At 41.9% G+C, this 22,170-nt stretch overlaps 1 protein-coding gene across 5 annotated transcripts in view; it reads left to right on the plus strand.

Annotated features, from left to right (window-relative positions):
* Positions 1–22,170, plus strand: part of Ube2f (ubiquitin conjugating enzyme E2 F (putative)) — a 36,029-nt gene that overhangs the window by 10,233 nt on the left and 3,626 nt on the right. For 4 of the 5 annotated variants that reach the window (XM_021159119.3, XM_021159116.3, XM_021159125.3 and 1 more), the window contains exons 3-8: positions 2,056–2,085; positions 5,102–5,167; positions 14,703–14,770; positions 17,166–17,236; positions 19,114–19,171; positions 20,373–20,405. In XM_021159119.3, coding sequence (XP_021014778.1) covers positions 2,056–2,085; positions 5,102–5,167; positions 14,703–14,770; positions 17,166–17,236; positions 19,114–19,171; positions 20,373–20,405 — 326 coding nt within the window. Of the gene's footprint in view, positions 1–2,055; positions 2,086–5,101; positions 5,168–14,671; positions 14,771–17,165; positions 17,237–19,113; positions 19,172–20,372; positions 20,406–22,170 lie in introns of those variants that run through there. The other variant, XM_085839517.1, reaches the window with a different exon arrangement.

The raw sequence follows: 22,170 nt of genomic DNA on the forward strand, positions 1-22,170 counted from the left end.
GTAATATTTAATATATATTATAATATTGTGTGAAGGTTCCCTTTTCTCTGTATCCTAACCATCAGTTGCTACTTCTTATCTCTTATCTCTCTAGTAGCCAACTGGAAATATTGGAGATAGCAGGCATGATCTTGTTTTGATACTTGGTGACACTACATATCTTTTCATAAAACTGTTGGTCACTTTTATCTCTTTGGAGAAACGTCTGTTCAGGTCCTCTGCCTGATTGATTGATCTATCTTCCTGCCTCCCTTCGACCCTCCCTCCCTGCCTCCCACCCTCCCTCCCTCCCTCCCTTTCCTGTTGAATTGTGTCTGTGTTGGATATTATGTTAAACGCTTATCAGCTACATGATTTGCAGACATTTATCCCCAATCTATATAGACTACCTTTTCTTTGTGCTATAGCATTTTAGTTTAATGTAGTCTCACTTTTAATTTTTGCTTTTATATATGTGTGTGTGTGTTTGTGTGTGTGTGTGTATGTGTGTATATATATATATATATATATATATATATATATATATATATAAACTGGGGCAGGGAGAGATGATGGCTCAGTGGTTAAGAGCACATACTGCTTTTCCTGAGGACCTGAGTTTGATTCCCAGCTTCCACATCAGGCAGCATACCCCTGTATGCAGCCTGTAACCTCTGCTGCAGGAACCCTCACATCTTGACCTTTGTAGGCACTTGCATTCATGTGCACATACCACTCCCTCCAGTACACATACTTAAAGTAATAAGCAGTTAAATAAAATGTAAATCACTGGGAAAGCAAGGTTTGGGAATTTACTCCACCACCACCTTTATGGATTTTAGAGCTTACATTTGAGCCTTTTATTTATTTTGATAATTTGTGTAAGGGCACCTAGTTCTCCACAGAAGAGGCTCTCATTTCCCTGTGTGGTCTTTTTGGTACTCTTGGGTGCTAGTTGACTGTGCTTATTAGGTTTGCTCTAGACTCCCTGTTGTTCTGTCTAGACTGACCTGTGTTTATGCCCATATTACTATTATTGTTTTGATTATTATATCTCTGTAATATAATTTGAATCCAGAAACAGTGTTGTTAACTTTGTCCATTCTCAATATTCTGCGGATCTTCATATGGCTCTGTGAAGACGGCCACTGAGGTTGTGATGGAGTTGCCCTGTGAGAGTCTTTGGGTGATGGGTTCTATTCACTCTGTAGTTTCTGTCCTCCGTATTTATAATTTGAGAGTACAAATCTTTCATCTCTGTAATTAAATTTGGTCCTTAATAATATTTTTGGTAAATGGGTTTGCTTTCTTAGTTTCTTTTTGTCTTTCTGTACAGTGTTGGAGACTGAACATGGGCCCTCCCTAACAGTATTTCTCCCTAACATACCTATAGCCCTCTGTGTTTCTTTTCTCTCCTCTCCTTCCCAACTTCTTCCCCTCCCTTCCCCTCCTGTTTTTTATATACTTTTTTTTTTTTAAAGAAAGAGCATGGCTTTGGAACACCTGGATGGCCTTGAGTTCATAGAGAACTGGTATTACAAGTGTGCCCTGCCATTCTTGGCATTACTTGTTTTTTTAAGTAGTCCAGTATTAATGTAATTGATTGGTTTTTGTGTTTTCAATGTATTAGTTTTAATGTTTGTTTCCTTGCTGTTGGAATCTCTAGGGCCTTTTTGGTATAATAGTCTTCTGTAAACAGCTGACTGTCCTTCTAATACTGCTTATTCTCTGTGGGATAGAAGTGGTGAGAGTAGGCATGGTGTTTGTCTATACCTTATGGGAGAGAGTTAGTGTGATAAGGGGAAGGAGAGCTGTAATTTTGATGTGCAGAAGGATGCTGGAATTAAACACACAGTAAATAACTGAGGATGTGGATTAGATGGTCTGAGGCTTCATGGGAGAGAACATAAATGCATGGTGTATGTGTGTGAAGTTAGGCTTAAAATATAAATTCTAGACCAGGTTTCAGTTCATCTAGCTTATTTTTTTCTTCTGTAACCTAGGAGGAATTGCTCATTTAAAACTGGTGATGTTATGAAGATTATACTATTAACCACAGTCTCTCTATTTCTACAGAGGTTGCAGAACTTGAAGCTAATTTACCTTGTAAGTATAGCATGCCTGTCAAGTTATTACTATATACTGATGACATGAAGAAAACTCATTTTGTTCTAGTAATTTTGCATAGCAAAAGCCTATTTTATGTGTATATTATGAATAGATTTTAATTTTGTAAAAGAAGAGGCATTTTGGTTTTTGGGTTTTTTTTTTTGTTTTTTGTTTTTTTGCAAAATCTAAAATGAGGTTCTAGCCAGGTATCAGTGGCACACGCCTTTAACCACAGCACTTAAGAGGCAGAGGCAAGCAGATCTCTGAGTTTGAGGCTAGGTAGGTCAACACAGTGAGTTCCAGGACAGGGTGATAGAGAGCCACCCTGTCTCAACAAACAACAGAAAGAGTCTAGTCCTGAGTCGCACATGTGGAATCTGTCTGTGTAGGTGTAGCGGAGGCATGATTGGTCCCTTGATTCGGTTCCACCTTCTCCCTGAATGGAAAGGAGTGGGGGTCAGGAGCCCTGTTGTTAGTGTGCTTCCTTTGGGTTCAAGAGATGTTTATTGTTGCTTTGTTTTTGTGTTTGAGAAAAAGCAGCTGCACGCCCTTCACCCATAGATGTGCTCCCTCACTCTGTCTTTCCTGAAAACACACATGGGCCCAGCAGTGCACTGGTCATTGAGAAATGCACTTGGATAATGTGTATCAGAGTTCTACTTTTCTATCACTAACCTTTCACCAAATATTTTATATTTTACACATTTTAGAGAGCTTGAAAGCTTTGGCTATTTTACTTTGTTGTTGTTGTTAAGCTTTTTATTGTAATATGTGGTTTAAAAGTCATTTTGAATTTGAGGGTGGTTGTGAAGTTAGTTTGTGAGGGCACAGACAAGCTGTTTGTTAAAATTCACTATGCAGCCTTGGCTAGCCTGGACTTTACTATGTAGACCAGGCTGGCCTCAAATAGCTCTGTTAGCCTCTACCTGGTAAGTGCTGGGATCAAAGGTGTGTGCCTCCTGGGCAGGCTGAACAATTACTTTTGATGCCTGACATTTGTGTGGGGGAAGAGTGGGTTATGATAGAAAATATATTTCTGCTATGGCTCTCATCTAAAACCTCCCAATTCTGTAGCTTGACCTCAAAGTGGCTTCCATTCAAAACTGAAGGTATTGTATGGGAATGTTACTGAAAGGTCAGTTTTGAAGCTCAGGAGGTGGCTCAGTAGCAGAGTACTTGCCTAGCATGCATAATGCCCTGTTTTCAATCCCAGACACTAAGTGGGGAAATAAAAGAGGAGAGCAAAAGTAAAAGGGTGTTCTTTAAAATGCTTTGGAAGTCAGTGTGAGTGGTGTGACCCAGGCAGGTGGCAAAGGGCTGAAGCCAGGTGATGAGCTCTCTCTCCTCTGTCTCACTGCCTGTGTTAGGGCATCTCCTTCTAAAAAGCATCATACAGTGATTTTCTGTGTTCCAGTCCAATAAAGTCTTTCCACTGTCTCTGACTCACATGTTTGTTTAAAGTGCCTTTTCATCAGAGACCAAAGAAAGTTCCCCTTAGAGCTAGCACGTGTGCTTGATGTGAATCTTGTAGGATTTGGAAAAGACATTAGCCTGTTTTCCTCTCCTGTGGCTAAGCTCTCAGATAGCATCCACTGTTTGACATGCTTCTTTTTTCCCATGTTTTCTGCATATCATCATTCTAAAGAAGAAACAAGCTACCACATGCTCATGCTTTTGCTGTCTATTTTAAAACATTTCTAAAATATTTACAGAGCCATAAGGATAGCTTTTTATTTGGCAGTGTGATTAGAGACTGTGGAATGACCTCAGAGCTTCGTATATGCACATGCATAAACATCTCCCTGAAAATGGACATTTCCTTAGATAGATGCTATTGTATATAGAGAAAACTAAAATATATGTGTCTGTGTGTGTGTATAAGGATACATTAAAAATATGTGTAGATAGGTTAAAAACATTATATATATATATACATATATATATATTTTTTTAACTTATCCTTTCCTGAGCTTTAAGGTTAGTTATTTGATTTTGGTAGTTTTGTTAATTTTTAAAACTTGTCTTATTAATTTTTGTATTCTTGGAAGACTAATTCAGAAGGTTATTTCTAGAAAAAAGAATGTGGTAGTGTATTTCAGAAACTGCTCCTGACCCCTATAGATTGAGGAGTTTTCCCCCCTACTCTAAAAAAGAAAGCCCACGAGTCTTAAACTGTTCTGTGGTTTGTTTTTTTTTGGTTTTTGGAGACAGGGTTTCTCTGTGTAGCCCTGGCTGTTCTGGAACTCACTTTGTAGACCAGGCTGGCCTCGAACTCAGAAATCCGCCTGCCTCTGCCTCCCGAGTGCTGGGATTAAAGGCGTGCGCCACCACGCCCGGCTCTGTTCTGTGTTTTTTATCTCAATGTTTTAGTCTGACATGCTCATTAAACATCAAAATGAAACAAGACCAACAGTAAAATTGTGAACCCACTTCCTGAGACAGTGTTTCACGTAGACTAGGTTGGCCTTGAGCTCAGAGGTCTTGCCTGCCTTTGCATCCCAGGTGCTGAGGTTAAAGATGAGCAACCCTGCACTCTGGAGGTAGAGGCAGGTGGATTTCTGAGATTTCTTTTCCTCCAGTGTTATAGTAATCCTGGGTGGCCTCTAACTCTTAGTATCTCACTTGTAACCTCACTTCGGATGGGCTTGCATGTCTGTGTGGATCTCTGTGCTTCTGACTGATTTGAACAGAAGTTCCATGTGCTTCTTTTCCTGGTTTTTCCATGTTTAGCCTTTACCCACATACATTAATGTCTTTGAGGGATAGTCTCTTTCATTGTAAATAGCACAATTCTATAAGAAGAGAACTCTTTAGTGACCATGTAAAAATTGAAGTAAATCCTTGATTTGGAATTAACTAGTAAGACTAAGTGGGTGAATGGGAAAGACAACAGAACCCCTAGCTTGCCATTGGGTATACTCCATGATTACCGCTTGTGAGCGGTGTTTGGAGGTTAGCTCAGCACCTGGACACCGCTCACTCCTGACCTTCCTAATGGCTTTTTCTTTTTCAGGTACATGTAAAGTACATTTTCCTGATCCAAACAAGCTTCATTGCTTTCAGCTGACTGTAAGCCCAGGTAATAAATACTGCATACTTCAGTGTTCATGTAATTTTCAAGCAGCAAGTGTAAAGATCTGCTCAAATCTGTCTTTCTGTGGATGTGTCCTGTGGTCTGTTAGCACTCTCCCATTCCGTAGGATGATGTGGCCCATGTCTTGCAGCCAGATAAAGTACAGCAGGTCTGAGGCACGCAGTGTCCAGGTGACTGAAAGCCAAGCAGCCAACACCAAGGAAAACTGATGGCAACCTGCTCTGAGTATGGGCTTTGAAGTGGGTTTTGGTAATACTCCAGTGGAGCTTGACTGAGGTGTGATTGCTTAGCTGCGGGAGGAGAGTCATGAATCCTGTCTTAGACAATGTCGGGATCAAATGGATTTTTGTATGCACACCACTTGGGCCCCAGTTTTAGCAGATTACCAGCTGTCCTCCTTAGGACTATATCAAGTGCCTAGTCTACAGGGGCAGCAGCATCTATCCTTGGTCAGACTTTTCAAATGAAGGTGCGATTAAAGGAGTTCCTGATCATCAACCCATGTCTGCCTTCAGTGGCCAACCATTGGTAGCCAGTCCATGCTACTTCAGGATAGGTGGAGTAGGAAGAGTAAGGAAATCAGTTCGCAAGGTTTCTCCAAAAAACCCAGCTTGTAGATGTTTGTAAAGGGTGCTAGAGTGAGAGCTGCATCCCTTTTACACTTTGTATCTGAAGGGACTGCTGCTCCCATGCTACGCTTTGTATCTGAAGTGAAAATATTAAAGTAGCCAGAGGAGGACATTATTCAAAAGATGTTACCAGTACTTCAAAGATGTGACAATTATTCAAAGGATTATGATGCAGAGAAAAGGGAGAGGGATGGTTTGTGTTCGGGTCATGCTGACAAGGTAACGTGACACTTGTTAAGGCTGGAGTAGTCTGATCTTTGGGATTCATGAGTGTGTGTCCAGAGTTGTTCTGGGGCAGTTAGTCCACAGATGTTTCTGATGTTATTTGGCAACTGTAAGGTTCATATTGTTACTTAAGATGCACAGAAAAAGAAGAAAACAAACAGGACAGTTTCCTTGCAAAAATAGAGGGTGTTGTCCTATTTGGAGTGTGGGGATAAGGAGCGAGAATAATGAGTCATGAACTAAGTGAGAGGTACAGAATTTTGTTATGTGATAATGAGTCCATGAATAAACGGGGACTTCTACCTCTGCAAGGAGAGTCACTTATTTTTTGTGGAAAATATTTTATAATGATAAGTATCCCATTTCAAAATGTTCTTGATAATTTGTAATTCTGTTTACATCTAGCTGCAGTGGTGCATACTTACAATCCTAGCACTCAAGAGGCTAAGACAGAAAGGTCATGAGTTCTAAGCCAGCTTGAGTTACCAAGCAAAAACCTGTCTTAAACCTATGTGAAGGTTTTACTGAGTGCCCTGGGACACACTTGTAACTTTGGTCTGATATCAGTTATGGTTGGTATCGGGACCTCATATTTAGAAATTGGGTGCTTTGCATGCCTGGTATCTTTGATCAGGTGAGATGGTAAAGGCCATGCCCATTCTGAAACACCTTCTGTTCTCTGTGTTGTTGATGAGGGATGAGGAGTCCATAGGTACCTTCTCTCATCCTAGGATTACCATGAAGAGCATTGTTCACTAAGTACCTCAGGCTGCTGTATTATAATGAGCTAGGCTCTGACAGTCCAGCCACACTCTGAGCACACTTCCGCAGTCCTTGGCTGCTTACAGACTCATATTTCTACCAGCCTGGTTAGTGTCATAGTTATGTTTCTATGGTTTCCTCTGAGTGTTTCTCCCTCCTGCTTGTTTTACCTGTTGGTAATAAACAAGTAAACAAGCCATCACGTAGCTTTGGCCTCTTACATGCTGACACTACAAAGCTCAGCCACCACACCACAGTAGAGTGTATTTAAGACTTTAGTTGACACCATATAAAAATAGCAGATTTTAAAAATATTTATTTCACTTACGACCTGACTAAGTTTACTTGTTTATTCTAATAGCTTTTAAGAATAGTGTTGAGTACTGAAAAGACAGTTCACCAGTTAAGAACACTTGTTGCAGAGGACCCAGGTCCAATTTCCAGCACTGTATGGTAGCTCACAGCCATCCATTACTCCAGTTCCAGGGTATCCAATGCCCTCTAATGACCTCCTTATATACCAGGTTTAAACATGATGCAAAACACTCATACACAAAATAAACAGATGTAAAAAGGTAATGTTGGCTTCTGTGACCACTATCGTAGAAATATTTGTTCTGTGTGAGAATGTGTGCCTTTACTTCTCAGTGTGTGCTTGCAGTCACCTCATAGAGCAAGAGCCAGGTTCCATTTATTAGTATTTTCTTAGGAACTTTTGTATCAGTAATCATGAAGATTATTTTGTTTTGTTTTTCTTATAATTTCTTAGGTTTTATTATCAGTAGTAAAATAAGTTAGATGTGTTCCTCAGAGTAACTTTGTGTTATTTCTCTCTGAAGTGACTGGTAGATTACCAGTGGTGAACCTGGAACTTCATTTCCAGGAAAGTTTTTATTTATGAATGGAATTTGTTTAGGGAACACAGTGTTAGCATTGATTTGTTTTTTTTTCTAAGTCATCTTTGAAACAGTTCTTTGGCAGAATTGATTCATTTCACTTGAACTGTAGGTTTGGGATGATTTGTTTATCCTGCTAATGTCTAGGGTATGTGGTGATTGTGACATGTCACAGTTTCAGACATGATACTTAAGAGTCTCATTCATATTTTGGCCCCTAGTTCTTTCTAGTGATTTTTAATTTCACTGTGAGGTTAACCACAATGAGAAAACAAAATTTTAAGAACAGATTTTTTTTTCCCCCCTTAGTGAGTCTCTTCTTTCAAATAACTCTAAAGACAGGTGGCAATTTGCTGTCTTCTATGTGTACTAGAAATGTGTGAGCTGCCTGCCAGCAGTCTTATGACTTTGAAGAAAACCCTCATTGCTCTTTCCTTGCTCCTTTCAAGAACTCTATTGGTGTAATGTTTGCTTGTAGTGGTACCCAATGGGCCACTGAGATACCTGATGGACAGGCATGTCATCTGTTTCATGCTGCTTTCTCCCCTTCCCTAGCACATGTCTTCCAGTTACATACTTTTTAGAGGATTCTCAGGCCATTTAGTACCATCATTATAAATAGCTTCTGAGCTGAGTCATGGCTCAGTAGTAAGAGTGCTTGCTCAGCATTCCTAGGACATTCTGGTGGTCACCAGTAAAAATATACAGTGTGGGCCAGTAAAATAGCTCATTGGGTAAAGGCCCTTGCTGACTGCCTGAGTTTAATCCCTGGAGTTCACACGATGGAAGGAGAACCCTACTTCTACAAACTGACCTGACTTCCAAATTCACCTTTCTATGTGCATGTGAGCACACTAGCACACACTAAACCCACAACATACTAAAGTAAGGAAACAAGTAAATAAGTAAAATGAATAAATGCAATTTAAAAAATCAAGGTAAATAATACATGTTGTGTCCAAAAGTAGCATGGCTTTTAAGTGGTAAGTTTTTTGGTCCAGTATCTTCTTACTGTAGCTAGATTTCTTTTGTGCCGTGAGTCTCCCAGCCTGGAGCAGGTTAAAACAAGACACAGAGTTGGACTCAGGTATAGCTTTAAAGACTGACGATCTTCACATGTTCTAGCTCTAACTATACTAAATGCTTGTTGATAGCTTCTAAAAGCTCCTAAAAACTTGCTTGCTCTTTCTGAGGGTTAAAAGCTGCTGCTGGCTTAGGTGATTAACACCTGTAGCCTAATGGCTGAGGTTAAGCAAAGCAACCTTTTTCTACCTCCATAGGAACTGCATAGCTCTAAGGGGATCTGCCTTAAGGGAAAAGGGGAAAAGGAGTGCCCTCCTCTGTTTGTCCTCAGCACTTATTTATCTTTCAGAATACATGATCACATGGTAAAAAGTTTATCATAAGTTTACATATAAATTCAAGTCACAAATAAGTTTAGACAGAATGTTTACATGTATATCTACTAGGAGTGATTATCTGGCTAAACATATATTTCCTGTCACCAGCTCTGCAGGTTCATAGAGATTTAAAAACCATAACTTTTGTGACCAAGGTATTATTGAAGTTTGGTATAGATAAACTCAGTCAATATTATGACTTTTTATGACCTTTGGTGACTGGTTTTACAACCTCTTGGAATGGGCTCTGAGTAGTAGATGCCTGCTTAGTATCTCAGAAGCAATTAACTCATAATACTAAAGAATGATAGAGTTCTTGTTGCTGTTCTGACTGTCACAATGGATTTAATAGCAGTGTATTATTAAAGAGCTTAATAATGACTATAGTTTTAGGAATGCTTATAGGTTCATCAAGGATTAGGAAATCATCTATTTGTCTATATAGCATCACTGTAAGACAGTATATCTTCACTGTTCTGCAGAGATCTGCTCAAAAGGGTGGGCTAATTCCTAGTGACTGCTATATATATTTAACAATAACAGGAAAAGCATATTAATAGCAGGACTAAATGCATTCCTAGAATGGGTTTCTCCTGGGCTTTGCCTACTGGAGCAAATCCGTCATAGATTTTAATCCAAGATGGACCCATCTCAGTTTTTAGCTTCTACTTGGTTCCTGACACTTTTGTAATGTCATGTGCCATTGTATAATGGAAATATGTAATTTGCCTTTGATTTTATAAGGAGCTTACAGTGAAGAGACTGCTTGGAGTCTCAAAAGAGACTTCAGCCTTTTAAACAGGGTTGAAGTTGAAAGGCTATGAGAACTCTTGAAGTTGAGCATTTCGTTCCTATGGGACAAGGGAGTTGAATGTGCTGGTTTGAAATGAGAATTCCATGTATAGGCTCAGTCATTTTAATCCCCAGTTGTTTGGGTCTGTTTGGGGAGGCTTAGGAAGTACATCCATTGGGGTGAGCCTTGAGGTTTTACAGCCTCCTACCATTCCCATTGCTCTCTGTTCTAGCTGCATGTCTGTCTGCTGCCATGCTTACTGCTATGATGGTGATGAGCTCTTATCCCTCTGGAACCATAAGCCCAAGTAAACTCGTCTATAAACTGCCTTGGTCATAGTGTTTGGTCATAGCAACAGAAAATTTATGCAAAAGATATGTTCAAAGTTAAAACCAAAAGTTATAGTATTTTCATGATCTTGGAATTGAGTGCTAGATCTAGTACATTGTTAGGCTATGTTGAAAGCAGATTAAAGGAGATTTCACCAGCCAGGCACTTGAACACATTGGTAAAGTTTCTTGAGTCCTAATCAAACCCTTTTTGATCAAACTCTGAGATGAAACTATTGAAGATTACTCATTTAGTGTTGGTATCATAGTGGGTCTTAATGACCACATTCTTTATACTTTCATCTGAAGCTTGGCACTGCAGACTCATGTCATTTCAGGTTTGCAGAGTTGCTCGCCATCTTCATTACCTGCTAAAGCCTCCTACTCTGTAGTAAACTCTACCTTCACTTCTCACTTCCAAGAATCTGAGTTGCCGGGCCATGGTGGCGCACGCCTTTAATCCCAGTACTTGGGAGGCAGAGGCAGGTAGATTTCTGAGTTCGAGGCCAGCCTGGTCTACAAAGTGAGTTCCAGGACAGCCAGGGCTACACAGAGAAACCCTATCTTGAAAAAAACAACAACAAAAAAAACAAACAAAAAGAATCTCCTGAGTGCTTTGTCCCTTGGGAGTTGTGACTTGCTGGGTTTAAGAGGTACCCTGGTGATTGCATATTAGCATATTGTTTGCTTCTTGCAACTGGAAGCAATGCCTTTCACAGTTTAAGGTTGGAGTTGTCTTTTTGTATTTTGTGTTGTTTTAAGACAGAGTCTCATTTGGCTTGGGTGGTCTCATAATTTACTATGTAACCAAGGATATTGAACTTCTGATAATCCTGCCTGTACCTTTTGAGTGATGGGATTACAAGTCACATAGCTTGAAACCAAACTGCCTAAATGAAACATTAATCATTTCTGTGTGGTGTCTGAACCAGTGGCAGATACTGGGATATGGTATGCCCAATGTCACTCTGTCTTGAAAAACCACTATGGAGACAGAGATTCAACTCCCAATGCTTCTTCAGCCCTCTAGGCCTGTTTGTACGATGATGATGTAGAACATCCAAGTTGCCAGCTCTCTGTGTGTGTTCATGTGCATGTCTTAAAGTAAAGACAGGCTGTGAAAGAGGAGGAGCAAAAGTGGAGCTGGTGAGACTTCGTTCTGGTATAGGGCAAGTGTTAGTGTCCATGAATCCCTAGAGAATCTCTTCCCAGGAGCCACCTCCAACTGGGATGCCTTGAAGGCAAGAGCGAGAGCGAGAGCGAGAGCGAGAGAGAGAGAGAGAGAGAGAGAGAGAGAGAGAGAGAGCGAGAGCGAGAGCGAGCGAGAGAGCGAGCAGGCTGTAAAGCTCCAGAGGAAGGAAGGGTAAGTCCTCTAACTGTGACGGTGGCCGGAGCCAGCAGCTTTCTTCTGCTGTACTTCAAAATGCAGTCCCAGTTGCCAAGAAGTAAAATGTTTTTAACTTCAGCAACTGTGGTATAGAGTTGGCACATAGTACATAGTCATAGCACATTGTACAATGTACAATGTAGTCTTCTGTTTGTCAACTCCAGAGGAGAGGAGGCCTCCTTCTTGGGCTTTATGGGCTGTGGAGCTGAGCTGAGTTTGTGGGGGCAGAGAGCCAGAGGGTGCTCACTAAGTGGTCTTGAACCCTGAGGCCGAGCTGAGCTCAGGCTTTATGCAGGGTAGTCTGCTCCTTGGCTGCATTGTACGTTGCAAGTCAGTAGTAAAGGGAAGAGGGTGTATCAAGTCTGACTCAGCTCTGAGTAGGGAACAACTAGCTAAGAAACACATCATTTTCTGAAGAGACGAATTCTATTAAAGGGGGAAAAAATAGAGCAGTCTGTTCTTGAATCTTAGTTTTATAAGACATAATTCTGTATCAGGGTAAAAGAAACACATTAGACACACTAACATCTTCAAAAATCGGAATAGTATCAGTGCAGTGCAGAGCCAGCCAGCAAAATACAGTGTGGCAGGAGGGGTGGCTGCAGCACAGCTTTGTAGTGGGTCAGTGTGTCTTGTATGGGGCATACTCACTCCTGAAGGGAAGTTAGAGTGGGCTATGTGGTCTGCAGAGTGAAAAAACCTGACATAAAAATCCTGTATTATGGTGATTAAAATCAAATTACAAGGGAGCAAGATCACTGAACTAGGAGCTAAATATAGGAGTAAATATACTAAACAATTTACCAAACCAATTGTCTTTTCCCAAGACTTGTTACTATGTCACAAATCCGGGAGTATTTACAAAAGATAAATGACCTGATATCTTAAGAGAGGAAGGCTTTGTTTTGCTCTCCATTTTAGGGGTGGCAGTTCATTATGTAGGAAGGTATGGTAGACCTTAGAATATGGCAAACTGGGGAAAAGCAGTACAGGAAAGGCCCTGGGTGCCTCACAGTGTCACTGCAACCAGGCCCTACTTCCACAGCCCCACCAACCTCCCAGTTGTCTATTCAAACCCTGAGCTGAACGAACAACTCCTTAGGTTGTGATTTGTCTGGAAAGGCCTCACAGAGACTCCCAAAGCTGTACCTCACTATCTCTCATGTTCTCAATTCAGCCAAACTGACATCAGAGTAATGTGTCAGCAGAGGAAAGAGAGTAATAGGTAAGCAGCCAATTGGAAGAGAAGAAAACAAAATACCACATACTGGGAAATGAATGAATGAACTTTTTTACTAAGACATCTTAGTTGTAAAAGACCTTTTAAAACCACTATACCAGAGACTTAAGTCCATGAAGTAGAACTGCTGAGTGTGGTGGCCAAGCTGAGTTTGAGATGATCTACAGAGTGAGTTCCAGGACAGCCCTGGCTACTCTAGGATACCCTGTCTCTAACTCCCTTTTTCAACCCCCACCCCATTCCCCAAAATAAAATGCCAAAGGTGTTCTGGAGTGACAGCTCAATGATGCAGAGTTCTTGCTCCTCTTCTAGAGGATCCTAGCACCCACTTCAGCTCATATGGTGTGTAAGACCAGCTCCAGAGGCTCAATGGGCACCCCTGCAACAAGCATCCACATGAATTAAAATGTTACAAAAGCAAAAGTAAATCTCGGACCCAGCAAAGTAAATCTGGACCTCTGCCAGGAGGCATAGGCAGGAGGATTTCTGAGTTCGAGGCCAGCCTGGTCTACAAAGTGAGTTCCAGGACAGCCAGAGCTACACAGAGAAACCCTGTCTCGAAAAACCAAAAAAGAAAGAGAGAGAGAGAGAGAGAGAGAGAGAGAGAGAGAGAGAGAGAGAGAGAGAGAGAGAGAGAGAGAGAGAGAAATTTGTCTTGCTAGTAAGAGCTGGACACAGTTCTTATGGAAGAAGTATAAATAACCAGTAAACTGAGTTATTTCAGCCTTACTGGCATTGAGCAAGGATTGTGTCGTAAAGCACACTTAGTGCTTAGTCTTATGAGATTACCAGAGTATGAATGCTACCATCCAGGAATGGCTATGGATAACATAATGCTGGCACAGCCTCAAAGTTCTTTTCTTTATTCATTTATTTTTGTATGTATGTATGCAACAATTCATGGGTGGAAGTCAAGGGATAACTTGCAGAAATTGGTTCTGTCCACCTTGTGGGTCCTGGAGATTGAACTCAGGTCCTCAGGTTGGAAGCAAGCACCTTTGCTTGCTGAGCCATTTTACCAGCCTGTAGCCTCTAAATTCTTAAAGAAGCCTGCTTTTAGTAATGATATATTTACTGATAAAACTTGCTTTATGTATCTGATTTATGTAGAAAGTTGAAGCAGTTGGCCTTAGTGTTGTAGCTGTAAAGATGAAGACAGTGCTAGTCAAACCACAGTGAGACTAAGAGGCTGCAGCACCTCTGCTGGCAGCAGCCCCTTCAGTTCCTTCTTGAACCTGGCTTAGGCAAGAGAGACTGTGCTATGGTGTTAGCAGACCTGAAGAAGCCTGGACATCCTTGTAGGTTTTTGCCCCACCAATTTCCTAAGGAATCTCACCATACACTCACTGAGGCAGAGGGGTAGACTTCTCCAGTTCCCCCACTGTGCCTGCTCCTAAGCCCTGAGCCATCCAGCAGGGGAGGGCTGTTGGTTAAGCATGACTGGAAGTTTTACATAGGTGCTGGGGAAACAGCAGTCAGATCTCATCAGCTTTCCCACAGAAATAGCATCCTCGTAGGGAATCTGGAAGCTGTCCTGTAAAGAGGTAACTCACACAAGGCAGGGGATGGTTAAGAGGGGACACAGTGACTATAGTGCCCTGAAGAAAGCCAGCCATCCTGAAAGATGCCCTGCCCTTTTTCTCTGAGGGCGCCTCTGCCCTGGAGCAGGTGGTGATGGTGGCAGTGTTGGCAGGACAAGGCTCTGCACTGTGCAGCTTTGCTGAAGGAACCTGGGTACTCTGGTCCTAGTGTTAACCTCTTCAATCTGTGTTTGCCGTATCCTAACTTCATGTTTGCTTTTGTTTCCTTTTTTTTTTTTTATTTAAAGATTTTTTTGTTTTGTTTTGTGTTTTTAATAGATGAGGGTTACTACCAGGGTGGAAAATTTCAGTTTGAAACTGAAGTTCCCGATGCCTACAACATGGTGGTGAGTAGCCTGCAAACCTCCCTGTCTGCACACACACACACACAAACACACACACACACACACACACACACACACACACACAGGGGCAAGGCATAGAGAGAGACATGGGGGACACTGCTTTGGGAGCCATGTTCTGCCCTTTTTCTCTGAGGGTACATGTGTGTGTGTGTGTGTATACACACATGTATGTACATACATACATACACACACCAGGGGCAAGGCAAGAGAGAGACATGGGGGCACTACCTTGGGAGCCATGCTTCCCATGCAAACCCGTGTTTGTCTTGTGGCCTTGGCAGCAGTATGAAAATTTCAGTACAGAAACTCATTTGTCTGACAGGTGCTCTTCATGCAGATGTTCTGCCTGTATTTTTTATGTAAGATTTTAAAATGGTGAATCATGTTTTTAAGACTGATTCTCCAGTCAGAATGGCTAAGATCAAAAATTCAGGTGATAGCAGATGCTGGCGAGGATGTGGAGAAAGAGGAACACTCCTCCATTGTTGGTGGGATTGCAAGCTTGTACAACCACTCTGGAAATCAGTCTGGCGGTTCCTCAGAAAATTGGACATAGTACTACCGGAGGATCCAGCAATACCTCTCCTGGGCATATATCCAGAAGATGTCCCAACCGGTAAAAAAGACACATGCTCCACTATGTTCATAGCAGCCCTATTTATAATAGCCAGAAGCTGGAAAGAACCCAGATGTCCCTCAACAGAGGAATGGATACAGAAATTATGGTACATTTACACAATGGAGTACTACTCAGCTATTAAAAAGAATGAATTTATGAAATTCCTAGCCAAATGGATGGACCTGGAGGGCATCATCTTGAGTGAAGTAACACAATCACAAAAGAACTCACACAATATGTATTCACTGATAAGTGGATATTAGCCCAAAACTTAGGATACCCAAGATATAAGATACAATTTGCTAAACGCATGAAACTCAAGAAGAATGAAGACCAAAGTGTGGACACTGTGCCCCTTCTTAGAATTGGGAACAAAACACCCAGGGAAGGAGTTACAGAGACAAAGTTTGGAGCTGTGATGAAAGGATGGACCATTTAGAGACTGCCGTATCCAGGGATCCTTCCCATAAGCAGCTTCTAAACGCTGACACCATTGCATACACTAGCAAGATTTTGCTGAAAGGACCCAAATATAGCTTGTGAGACGATGCCGGGGCCTAGCAAACACAGGAGTGGATGTTCACAGTCAGCTATTGGATGTATCACAGGGCTCCCAATGAAGAAGCTAGAGAAAGTACCCAAGGAGCTAAAGGGATCTGCAACCCTATTGTCGGAACAACATGATGTACTAACCAGAAACCCGGAGCTCTTGTCTCTAGCTGCATATGTATCGAAAGATGGCCTAGTCGGCCATCAATGGAAAGAGAGGCCCATTGGACTTGCAAACTTTATATGCCCCAATATAGGGGAATGCCAGGGCCAAAAGAATGGGAATGGGTGGGTAGGGAAGTGGGGGGCGCTATGGGGGACTTTTGGGATAGCATTGGAAATGTAATTGAGGAAAATAGGTAATAAAAATATTAAAAATTAAAACAAAACAAAACAAACAAAAAAAAAAAGACTGATTCTATTTATGTTATAATACCAAAATTCCAGGGACCAATGATTTTAGAATTTTAGGTAATAATCTATACCTATATGTTAGCTCCTTAAAGACCATATACTAAATTATACTAGAGGCTGTCACATGACTTGTTTTTGAGGCTAGATCAGTAGGGAAGTAAGGTGATATATAGAGAGTTGAAGTGATAAAAATTTTAAGTAGCTAGACAGATGGGTAAATAGGAAGTAGATTTATAGGGATTCAGTAGAGAAGGGGCAAACACCATCTTTGCAACATGGCAGAGCCATGAGCTCTGGTGACATGAGCTGTTGTGGAACTATGGTCTAAGTTGTGGAATGTAACTCCACCTCTGAGGAATCCAGCACTACACATGCACATAAATGTGCATATACATTCATGTGCACATACACATGTTAATAAATGAAAGAATAAAGTATACTAACCCTGGTCTGGGAAACTATTTAGCACTAGTGTCTACAAACACATCTGACCAAGGGTTCTGTATGGAGCAGTAATGTTCAGCTGTGGATCTGTGATTTGGGCATAGCAATTTGGACTCCAGGTTGGAGTTTTAGACTGGGAGGTGGTGTATGTGTCTGTCTGTCTGTCTGTCTGTCTATCTCCATGTCTGTTGCAAATATTTATGTGTGCATACACTACCACCTGCTATTCTGTTCTCTAGTTCCATAGGACAGGCCATGTGTTTGGTGACTCACTGGGGTGTAGAAAGACCACACATTGCTGATAGGGACTAGGGAGCTTTGTGACTCCCTCCACCTCTCTCTCTCTTACAGCCTCCCAAGGTGAAATGCTTGACTAAAATCTGGCACCCCAACATCACAGAAACGGGGGAAATATGTCTAAGGTGAGTTTCTACCTCTCTTCTGCCTGTGCATGTGTGAACCTCTTCAAATTCACTTTTGTAAGGAGATCTTGTTTGGCTACAAATTCAGAAATGCCCGCGCCAAGCTGATACAACTACTTTTGGAACACATCCTCTATTGCCCACCATTGTCAGGCCCTGGTAGTCCTCACTGTGCAGTTGATGCTCTCTGTCTCCTCCTCCATTAGGGAGCAACCATAGTCCCAATGATGTTACCACTGATGTTAGCTAACCTGCAGTTAGTAAAACCCAGGAGGGAAAACTACAGGAGCCTGACTTCAGCATCTCAGGTACCTTCACTAAGGATACTTTGCATACTGGCCCTTTCAGAGCAGGCAGGTTCTCTGTGGTGTCAGCTGTAAACTATGTCCTGCCTTCACAGTGGCACAGGTCAAGGCCTAGCAGTTCCAGCTCTCCCTGAAAGGTTACTGCTCTCCAAGGAAAAGAGCTGGAGAAGAAAATGGAGGGCTTCTTTCATAGTAGACAAAGCATTTGACTTTTGTTTTTCTGTTTGTCCTGTCCCCCACTTTCTAGTACTATAAGGATGTTAGTGATGGGTGTCTGGTCTGTGCCAGCTGCATTTGATGCAGATCCTCTCTGACAGTAGGACTTGGACAGGCTATCACAGCACTGCCTCATGTTCAGCTACCCTAGGAAGCAGGCTTCTCATGTTCATATAATGTGCTGGGACCTGAGGGTATTCTTAGGGCTCCTCTGTTTCTCCAGTCTCCTTAGTCAGCATTAGTGACTTCGTAAGGAGCTATACCTGCATGCCTCTCTCTCTGCTCTTTTTTGTCTGAGAAATTCAGTTAGTGCCGTCAACCTATACCAAAGCCTTAAAATACTGTCAGGCATGGTGGTGCATGCTTTTTAATCTCAGCACTTAGCAGGTAGAAGCAAGAGGATCTCTGAGTTCTAGGCCAGTTATGGCTTCATAGTGAGACCCTGTATCAAAACAAAAACAAACACCCTGTAACAACAAATAACAAACCATAAACACAAAATTGAAAAAGAAGATCTCTAGACTATTTACTATCATTGTATGTAAATAGTCACTCATTTTGAAAAAGCTAAGCACTTGACACTGCACAAAGGAGTGTGGGCACAGGAGGACACCACTCAGCAGCCAGCCTGTAAGGTGCTCAACCCACTGGCAACCAAGAAACATGCAGGAGCACCGTGAGGGGCATTGGGTGGGTGGCAGCTGCAGATAGTAACAGACTTTGGGCAAATGCATCATTCTCTCACAGATAAAGTAGTCCTCCTGTTGAGGGAATTATGTTTGGATTATGCCTGACACATGAATTATAGGCTCCAATCCTCAGTCATTCTTTCTACAATTGTTGTTGCTGTTACTTCCCTGTTTCCTGGCTTTTAGTCAACACGTGTGTATACTGTTTTAATAATACTTTTCTGGTGGGTGCGATGACACATACCTGTAATACAAGTACTTGAGGCAGATAGAGGAGAATTACCACAAGTTTGAGCTAGACTGGAATATATAGCAAGTTTGAGCTAGACTGGAATATATAGCAAGTTTGAGCTAGACTGGAATATATAGAAGTTTCAGGCAAGCAAGGACTCTAAGAGTCCCTGTCTTAAAAAAGAAAAAAAAAAATTACTTTTGCTTAGGAATTTCACGTGAAGAATGAATAGTGTATACATAGTCAATAAACAAAATAATAGACATTGTAACTGAACTACAGCTTTGAAGAAGAGGACTATTCTCAGGAGGCCAGCACAGGAGATTGGGCAGCCAAGAAGAGACAGGTTTCACAGATGGAATTCCTTCCTTTATTGTGGATAGAGACTTGCAGCAGAGCTGCGGCTCCTCATTAACACGTGTTTCTCTCTTCCAGTTTACTAAGAGAACATTCAATTGATGGCACTGGCTGGGCTCCCACTAGAACATTAAAGGTGAGAGCATTCCTCCCATAGACCTCAGGCAACCATCCTCCTGTAAAACGTACACCCTTGCTCCTCCTCTGACAACCACATACCTTCTAAGGCTGCTCTACCCAGTATTGCTTAGCCAGTTCTAATTGGGATGAGAGTCCTTGCTGACCAGCACCGTATCATTCGAGAATCAAACTGCAGGTTTCAGAACCACAAGAAAAAGACTCTCGATCTTACTCACTCAACAGGGCTGTCTTGAGTCTTTCTGGGTGTGTGGAAGAGCTGCAGTGTGTATAGTTACTTCCTGGTCAGAAGGTCTGTGACGTGATGATAGGTAGATTATTGCTGAATAGGCACCATAGGAGAGAAGAGTCTACTGTCAGAATATGCAGACTCATGCAGTTGTGCTCTATTCCTCCCCAACTGAGCTCTCTTGACACATGAACCACACAGCCTTCTGCCCAGCCTTTCCCTGTGTCCTTTTCTTAGGATTTAGCTCTGCCAGCTTGTCCCACTACCTAGAAGGCAGTTCCCCCCAGTTCTCCACTCATGACACTGCTCCTACAAGTCTCTGGCATAGCTGCCATTTCCTCTGCAGTCTCTCCTGTTTGGGGATCAAATGTCTACTGCCTTCCTTCAGGCTTAGTGCTTATCTTCACCTCCAGCTCACACCAGGTCACATGTGACAGGACAAATAGGTGGGATGTCCCTGAGAATCAGCTTAAAGGAACAAGAGTGGGGGTGAAGAATCAGGTAGAGGAGGTGTTTGGGAGCATCATGGCTCCCATCTGACAGTCAGATATCTGAGCACAGAGAAACAATGGTGTAGTGGGAATTAATGATCTTAGAAATGTGAGTCTACCTTAATTCTTAAGTAACTAGAGAAGGTTAAAAAGGTGTAGTGGAGTAATTTATCTGAGAATCCCAAAAGGTGGTAATGTCACAAAAGAACAGGCTTTGTTGTGAGGTGAATATCAAAAGTCTAGTCTGTGTAGCAACAGGTCGAGCATACATGTGTGGTCTGTGGCTCATGGTCCCTGCGTCTGTCTGAGCAGGGAAGACAGGAAGTTGGTTAGAAGTTAAACTTGAAAGTGCACTTATTTGTCTTGAGGAAAACAGTGTGACACATGTTTTGATAGTCTGTAATGCATATTTCTTGGTTATATGTTGAAAAGACTCTTAGTGGATTGGAGCCTGAGAATTGTTTTCTTTCTTTTTTCAGGATGTTGTTTGGGGATTAAACTCTTTATTTACCGTAAGTATATTATTAACTGCCCATCCACCCTCTTCTTGATTTTTCTGGCTGCTGACTTGAAACACAGCCTTAAAGACCATGGGTCTTAGAAGCTAGCCTTCATTTCCATTCTTTATGACCAGATGTTGTACTGATGCAAGAGCCTTAGGAGGCTTTAGAGACATTTGGAGGATTCTATCTTCTAGAGCATACCTGCTCCTCCTGTCTTGTGGGGCACAACATGCTTGTTTTTAATGGTCAGAGAAACAAAAAAACAGCAGAACTGCTACTAATCTGTGAGGCCCTGCCCAGTGTTGTGTTTCTGGGCAGCACGTGCCTCAGAGAAGCCAGGATTCACAGGCATTTCAGGTTCTCCCTGATTCCTGTGAAGTCACCTATACCACTCAGATGGCTTTTCTGGTGAAATAACACAGTGTTTGTATTCCTGGAGGCTGAGTCTCATTCACAACTGGGCTTCACTGTCTTCTTAAATAGATTTATTGTCTTTGGGTGTTTTGCCTATGTCTGAGTTTGTGCACTGCATATGTGGCTGGTGTTCACAAAGGCCAGAAAAGGCCATCGGACTGAAGTTATAGGTGGTTGTAAGCCACCATGTAGGTGCTGGGAATTGAACCAAGGTCCTGTTTTGTAGGCCTTAGCCCACTACGTAGTCCAGGGAATCCATGGACTAATGCCATTCCTCCTGGTCAACTTCCTAAGTGCTGGAATTAACATTCACAGCTGTATATGTTTTTTTTTTCTCACTAGGAACACAGTACTGCAGAGGAATATGGTAGTCTCTGCAACAAGGCCTTTTCAGGTGTCCTTTGAGAAGCAATAATTATATGAACAGTATATCTGGGCTAATTTTTTACAAGAATTGGGCAGGTCAGCTGTAGCCTCTGTGCTGAGCTTGGGTGTACATGAAGAGGTGGAAAGATGACCTGACCTTCAGGACTTAAGCAACAGGTTTCGGGGAAGGGAGCAACAACGACAAATTTGGGATCAGGAAATGCAAAGGAAGGAGACAAGAAAAAAAATTCTATTTAAGTCTCAGTTTACTCTAGGGAAACAAAGGGCTTAAAAAGCTACAAACCACAAAGGTGCATGGGCCAAACCAGTATTATCTCTTAGTTACACAATAATGTAAATGGAATGTCCCCACTGTAAAATGTCCTCATTGTAAAAAGTCTGGAAAGGAATGTCCTCGATATAAAAGGTCCAGAAAGCCTGCTATCATAAAATGTCAATTACGAACAGAAGCAAGATGGTGGAAGAAACAAAAGAGTGTTAGTCAGTAGATGATGGCCCAGGGACAAGATAGAAACTGAGATGCCAGGGGCTTTTGGGCCCCAACAGAAAAAGTCTGCTCCCCTGAGTTTGGGGACACCAGATATTGTTCCCTTTGGATTTTTGAGTTAGTGCATTTGAAGAGAAGTCAGAAAGGAATAAGACCAATCAGGCAAGGTCAAAAGAGAAACTTTGTACCCAGAGGGGACAGGAAATTAGAGAAGTGAATGCTTTTAAAAGGAAATGGGGCTGGGTGTGGTAGGCTTAATTCTCAGCACTGGGGCTACAGAAGCAGATGGAGCTCTGAGTTTGAGGCCAGCCTGATGTATGTATGTCTAGTAAGTTCCACACTAGCCGGGACTACAGAGATACTGTCTCCAAAAGTAAAAGAAAGGAAGAGCCGGTTTAATGATGTAGCCTGATGATAATCTTAAGTTAAATCCCCAAAACCTACCACTTCCTAAAAATTGTCCTGTAACCATGTATATACATGCAT

Source organism: Mus caroli, unplaced genomic scaffold, assembly GCF_978045245.1.
Source record: "Mus caroli unplaced genomic scaffold, Mus_caroli_1 scaffold_1, whole genome shotgun sequence".
Lineage (NCBI taxonomy): Eukaryota > Metazoa > Chordata > Mammalia > Rodentia > Muridae > Mus > Mus caroli.